Below are 7,500 nucleotides of genomic sequence, written 5' to 3'. Positions count from 1 at the left end.
TGGCAGCAAGAGATACGTCAGTAGGACTACTGTAGCAACTGAAATAGATAGGTATAGATATAGGTACACGAATAACAATAGATACATATATAGATGGATTTACAGCCCTAATGCTAATTTCATAAGGATAACTGGTGAGATTATCAACACAGCATTATTAATTAACCCATTTATGCCTGATGTTGCGTTGTGCAACATCGGCCCTGGCGCCTGGAGCTGCATTACGCAACATTCAGGCTCATGAGATTTGAGACAACTTTATTAAAAATCTCTGTTTGTTTGAGATGAATGAACACATGGAACACAATGAAAGTTGAGGGTCTTAGTGTTTAAATGCAACTTAGTGCACATTTTTATGTGCTTCAGAAGCTGAGATATTTGGGTTTTTATAGGCTGAGGGCAGCTTTTCTTAAAAAAGATCAGGCATTCAGCACCCTTTTTTGCAGGTGCCTTGGGCGTCAATGGGTTAAGTAGGAAGAGGTAATACTGCATTTTACAGCTCTTGTAGTTTCCATGAAATAACATGCCTTGTTCCAGTGTAGTTACAGGCAAATAATGTGTTTTTTTTAACCATCTTACTACTACAATGACTTGATTTGTCTCTTTCTCGATAATGACTAAATAATTGAGTGGAAACAAGTGATAATGCATATTACGTCCCTGATTTCGTGTATTTATAGCTGGATTAGCTACACATAACAACTCATTGAATATTTAATGAATACACTCCCCCACTTCCATTTTTTCCATACATACACTCACCAGTCAGGTGATACCCCCGTCCAATCATCAACCCCAACATAAATAAAATCTCAACACAATATAATATCTACTACATAAAATTTCTACTGTATAACAGCTTTTAACATGTTTGGTTAGAAGTTCAGAGAAGACAGTACAGATGCATTTATCCAATGCCCCATGAATCATTTTCGGTGCATCCCCTTACGACCCTCTTCTCTCAACTCTGGCACCTCAGTAAAAGTTAAGTGTGGACAACACCTGTAGCCTCGATGGACGATAGAGCCAAGGGGCACATAGTCTTTGAAGAATACCTGATTGATTTTCTTGACACTGAGCTTTGAGTTGAATATCCTTGCATCATGTGAACTGCCACTTAACAGATCAAGATACACAGAGGAACTTCATCAATATCGCAGTAGTATAGTGTTCCAAAGAGAAAAACTTTCAGCCGCGAAAGCTGTGAAACAAAGAACAAGACAAAGGGTTTTTTACAAATGTACCTAGACACAGCCTTCACTGCAAAGAATTTAAATTAAAACAGTCATGTGATTATCCACAAACATTTCATTAAAAAATACCCCTCCATCCCCCACCTCCCCTACATCATCACAATAACTCTCCTACAGTACTTAATTAAAATACACTCGCTTGAATATGTGTTCCTAATGGCAAATAGAGAATTTATCTTGTTGGTCACGTTCATAAGAGATTTGATTTGTTTTTTTACTTTTAATATGTTTGTTCTTCTCCCTTGTCATTCATCCACTTTGTATTATGTCACCCACTTCAAAAACTTGACCTTTTAAACACATCTCCTTTTAATCAGTTTAACCATGTTTAACTTTAACTCTTCTCCACTTTGTAATTAGATGGTGGAAGTTTTATTTGAAAATGACTTTAATTGTTCAGATACTAAACATCAACAATCTAGTGGTTGCTAAGGAGTGCCGCTTCACTTTTGCCTTCTTCAGAGCCTATTCACAAACAATTTCCCAAGTACCTATACCATGGGTGGGAAACCTTTCTCATTCAAGGTCCGTAAAAATATGAACACAAACCAGGATTTCCCCCAGCACTTTAGGACTATATTGAAGGCAGCCACCTTTAAAACAGACCCCATCTTCTCTAGGTCCTCTGAACATAACTTAATTGTATTGCAAATGTATTTTCAAATATTCCATTACAAAATATGTTGTATTTCATGTGAAGCTGCATAACCTTAAAATTACATCGGCCTCAAACGGCCCTCGAGAAAGAGAAGGCACCGGCAATCAAGTTGAACTAAGTGGCAGGTGCTATGATTCAACCATTGACCCCACCTTGGGGTCAGTTGGTCACTAGTCATGCCACGTGTTCCCATGCCACATGTAAAAGCATCTTGGCAGTAAACACTGACATTAAGTTTGACTATATTTGTAAGTGACTTCAACTGTTTCCATGGCAAATTCAAGTCAGTCAGTCATGCGAAAGTTGTCAAGGTGATATTCGCCATCTATAAATAGCCTGACATATAATGATGGACATTTATTTGAATGTCAATGGCAACGTTTTGTCTGCACGCCTATTGCTGTGGTCCCGTGTTCACCTGGCAAACTACTTACCGCACATCACCAACAGCAGTAGGACATGAATCATGGATGCTCTCTCATCGAGTCATTGGTATGAGAAATGCTCTCGCTTACAAATACATATTTTGTTCTAGCCAGAGGGGAAAACATGTAATTGGATTTTTTTTCTCTTCTTCTTCTTCTTCTTCTTCTTCTTCTTACTCCCCTCCTCACACTCACCCACACCCAAACCCAAACCCGCCCCCCGTGCCCACCCCGCTCCGCTCTTCCTCAGATCTTCCATGTGCGCCGCATTTGTATGGGCACGAGGCGTTTTGTCCTTCTATGGAATTCATTTCCCCTAATTGGTATTGCTTTTTCAATTATCTTTCATCATCTAAGCCGCCGCCTCCCAGCAGCAGCGCTATTGCTATTGACTCTCCCCAGAGTATCTGTGTGGGGAGCAGGGTGTTTGAGATGCGCAGACAGGCTCCCTGACATTTCAGAGACACGGGCCTGGATACTCGCTCTCACTCACTCACTCTCTCACTCTCTCACTCGCTCGCTCGGTCTCTCTGTTCTCTGTGTGTGTGTGTGTGTGTGTGTGTGTGTGTGTGTGTGTGTGTGTGTGTGTGTGTGTGTGTGTGCGTGTACGTGTGTGTGTGTTTGTGTGTGTGTGTGTGTGTGTGTGTGTGCGTGTGTGCGTGCGTGCGTGTCTGTGCGTGTCTGTGCGTGTGTGTGCGTGTGTGTGTGCGTGTACGTGTGTGTGTGTTTGTGTGTGTGTGTTTTCGTGCGTGTATGCGTGCGTGCATGCGTGCGTGCGTGTCTATGTCAATGTCTGTGCTGTGTCTGTGTGTGCACTGATGTGCAGAGCAGGGGGAAAAAGTGTGACATGGCACATTAGCTAGCAGGGGGCTGTGCCATTCACTCCTCCAGCAGGAAAGATGAAGGCACCAACAGCGCAGGGCTGGGAAGACGCCTAGCTGGGGCCAGCCACAGCTATGCAGCCCCCCTCCCCCCTCTCAAATATTAGCCATGTGGGACGAGAGGGGCCACAGATCTGTCATTGTAAACGAGTGGCGGCTGGTATTCATGGGGTAGGGGCTAATGGCCCTTTAATGGTTCGTTTGCTCTAATGTGTAGGCAGTAGTGGCATTAAAGGGGTGGGAGTGGCAGGAGATTGGGGTGGGGTTGTTGAAAGGAAGGGGTGTCATTCATAGGATTTGAAGATGAAAGCCCCATAACCCCCCCCCCCCCTCCCATGGTGACTTCTTTGAGACTTGTGTACAAAAATATCTCGGAATCGATGCAATTGTTTGGCCAATCTCATGCCACCCTTGCCTGGTTAACACCAGACCCTCTAGACATGTTATTATTGTGGCTGGTAATCACTCACTGCTGCCCCCTCACATTCCCACGTCTACACAGTAGCAATCAGTGGCACGCATGAATGCAAATATGAAGCCATCCATGTAGGCACTAGGCACACAGACACACACACACACACACACACACACACACACACACACACACACACACACACACACACACACACACACACACACACACACACACACACACACGCACGGCACGCATGCACACACACAGACACACAGACACAGACACACACACACACAGACACACACACACACACACACACACACACACACACACACACACACACACACACACACACACACACACACACACACACACACACACACACACACACACACACACACACACACACACACATACACAAAGACAACAGAAGTTGAAAGTGATGTAAAGGGCATGAGGTGTCTTAGTGCATGAACTATTTCAAGATTCCAATAGATTTACTTGCTGATGTCCTTTCTCTCTCTCTCTCTCTCTCCCCTTTGCCCTCTTTCACTCACCCTCTTCTTTTCCCTCTGTCTCTTTGCTCTCCTTTTCTCTCTGTTATTCATGTATTGACTCTCACTAGGGCTGTAACGATACACTCAACTCACGATTCGGTTCGTATCACGATTTATGACCAACCGTTCGTTACATCCTACGATTTCACATTTGCCAACATTATAAAATAAAAGTATGAATGAAAACTGATAGTTAATTGGTAGAGTAGGTTACAAGAGGCTAGGGCTGGGTATCGAATTTCGGTCTGGTCCTGGCACTGACCGAAAAGCCACATTGTATCGAATATCAAAACAAAACAAAAAAATCGGTGCCATATTTCGATACCTGTTGTGCGTTTCAACAGTCCCTGTGTCAATAGTAAATCTGTGAACCAATAGCCATGTAGTCAGGCGAAGTTGTCATTTGTGATTGGCTTCGAAGGGCCTTGGTGGGCGGGACGAGCACGAGACATTTCATTCATTCAAAAAGTACTAGCGTTTGTTTACTCGAACAGCTGACAGTTGGTGAGGATATGTTGTAGGCTAACTTAGTTGTAGCTAGTTGCAGTTGTAGATGTAGTTGCAGTTGTAGCTAGTTGCAGCCCTGATAGACATGCTGAGATCTAAAGTGTGGCTAAACTTTGCTTGTGTGGACGCAAATAGAGCCATGCTCTATTTGTGACAAAGTTGTCCGTGCGAAAGACTGCAACACGACTTGGCGAAAATTAATTAATGCACCAAATCAATGTAGGCTAAGAGCCGAAAGCTGCGCTGAAATTTACAAGCCATGGACGAATGGACATTAAACATATTATTGTTTGAAATGAATTTGTATTTGTTAATAAGTGTTTCTTGAACTTAATAGATTAGGCCTATGCGCTGCTGCCCTGTTTGTCTCTTCAGACAGCGCCTGGCGCGGGCGCGACTCAATCAGTAGAGTCCTGTTCAGTTGACGTTGAGGCTGTGTTGTGCTGAGGTGTTAATTTTGAAACATGTTCAACAACCCTTTTGTCCAACGAAGACGTGTGTGTTTGTGCAGTCATGATAATAGTGGTACCGTCGCGCCAATCTTCCTCTGATGCTGTCGTTTTAAACCTCCTTGAGTGTGCACTCTCCTCTCCACTTACGCACGGCTACTGTAGTTTTGATAAGAATCAATGTGTGGCCGATCGCTAAGGGGTTTAAAGTGCGGAGATTTGAAGCTTGTTCCCGCGGAGGGCAACGCTAAAAGACCGAAGTCTGCTCGACATCCCTTCCATGCGATGCGTTAAGACAGCGTTAAGATAGCGTCTCCCAGACATCCACAGTTCCAAAAACGTATTACAGGGAGCTGCTTATCAACCCCGGACACCCCGACCAACACATTTGCAAATTAGTGTTACATTGTTTGTCGATGCCCTTTCTGTCGTCCAGTTTTTATATAACTGCCTGCTTTTTTACCCAGGACTTTTGCAGGGCGCCCTACGAAGTGCACGTAATCTATTTGAAGTATCCCACGCATGAATTGATTGCAAGAATTTGGTGATCTTATGGGTTCCTCATAATGGAGATTAACTTCAAAACAACAGGTATCGAAAAACGGTATCGAAAAGCACCGGTATCGAAACCAAAGTATCGAAATTGGCACCGTATCGAAAAAAACTAAACGATACCCAGCCCTACAAGAGGCCACTAATAATTTTAGAAAGTTGAAATGTAATGCTGATGATGATTTGAAGCTTGGAAGCACTATCACTTCATATCATGTGGTTGTTTTCTGGACTAAAGGGTTAAAAAAAAACCTTCAAAAGGGCGTATCACGATACTGCCTCCTTGTATCGCGATACAGTATTGTGACTCTGTGTATCACGATTTCTCGGTTCGATACAATATTGTTACAGCCATAACTCTCCCCCCTCCTTCCTCCCTGTATATAGTTGGTGGTCTCTCTATTCTGTATTCTTGGCAACGGTGTAATTGATGTATGATTCATATGTCAGTTCAGTAAAGCATTTTTTAAATCTCTCTCTCTCTCTCCCTCTCTCTCTCTCTCTCTCTCTCTCTCTCTGCCTCTCTCTCTCTCTCTCTCTCTCTCTCTCTCTCTCTCTCTCTCTCTCTCTCTCTCCCCCTCAGGTACACCATTCCATCTCTGCAGCGTTCTGACGGGGGCTTCTACCAGTGTGTGGTGAGGAACAGGATGGGGGCGCTACTGCAGAAGAGGGCTGAGATACAGGTGGCATGTAAGTATTGCTGTACCCTATGATTTTTTTCATTTTTTTGTTTTTTCTGATATTTTTATTGTTAAAAAAAAATTTTCTAAGGGTTTTTATACATTTATTTCGATAGGACAGTTTGAGATGGTGACAGGAAGCGAGTGGGAAAGAGAGAGAGATAGGGGAGGATCAGGAAATGACTTCGGGCTGGAATCTTTAGACTTTTGAATTTGCAGGACTGCTGTGGAACATTACTGTCTTAAATGTTATCCATCTATCCTTTGGACATTTGTGTGTGTGTGTGTGTGTGTGTGTGTGTGTGTGTGTGTGTGTGTGTGTGTGTGTGTGTGTGTGTTTGTGTGTGAGTGTGTGTGTGTGTGTGTGTGTGTGTGTGTGTGTGTGTGTGTGTGTGTGTGTGTGTGTGTGTGTGTGTCTGTGTGTGTGTGTGTGTGTGTGTGTGTGTGTGTGTGCGTGCGCGTGTGTGAGGGAGAGAGAGAGGGGGGGGTGTCGAGTATTATGCACTTAATCTCTGCTGCACTTTAAGTGGGATGGGGGGGGGCTGGGGGGTCAAGCACTGGTGTCACTTTTACCTCTTTTTGCACTTTACTTGGAAACCTGCTGCTACTAAGTATTGTACCCCAAACACAATTTCGTTGCCTTTTTGACAATGACCATAAATTCTTGAATCCTTGAATCCTTGAATCGCACCCAGGTCCTCAGCGTAACAGTACAGTGCCCTACTGTTTGTCCCAGACAGGGCCTTGATATCAATATTTTACGATTACAGCAGGGGCGGAGCACTGGTATTGGGACAGGGGGGCGGGAGATGTGCAACCGAAAGCCACTGGCAGGGGGCCCCCCCAAGTGGTGAGGCCGGGGGTTCCTGGCCCCTATGCCCCCCCCTCTGCTCCGCCCCTGGATTACGGTTTTGCGATGCCCTTCATTCTGACAATGTGAGAACCCGTCGATACAAATCCATCAACAAAACCATGGCCACGCAACTGACAGCGTACAACTCTTTTTGGTCAACATTTACATATTACACCCTTGACAAAGACATATGCAAATACCACATAGACAGTATGATTTCTGTGAAGCACGACAACCTCCTTTGTGTCTGTAACCTGTGGCACTGTGGAG

The 7,500-nt window shown here is 44.1% G+C and overlaps 1 protein-coding gene across 1 annotated transcript in view; it reads left to right on the top strand.

Annotated features, from left to right (window-relative positions):
* sdk1a (sidekick cell adhesion molecule 1a) overlaps window positions 1-7,500 on the top strand; it is a 447,949-nt gene that overhangs the window by 132,950 nt on the left and 307,499 nt on the right. Inside the window, exon 3 of the mRNA XM_063185237.1 lies at window positions 6,281-6,387. Coding sequence (XP_063041307.1) covers window positions 6,281-6,387 — 107 coding nt within the window. The remainder of the gene's footprint in view (window positions 1-6,280; window positions 6,388-7,500) is intronic.

This window comes from Engraulis encrasicolus, chromosome 2 (genome assembly GCF_034702125.1).
Source record: "Engraulis encrasicolus isolate BLACKSEA-1 chromosome 2, IST_EnEncr_1.0, whole genome shotgun sequence".
Taxonomy (NCBI): domain Eukaryota; kingdom Metazoa; phylum Chordata; class Actinopteri; order Clupeiformes; family Engraulidae; genus Engraulis; species Engraulis encrasicolus.
Note: the sequence above shows the minus strand (reverse complement) of the source record. Positions and strands in the feature narration are given on the sequence as shown.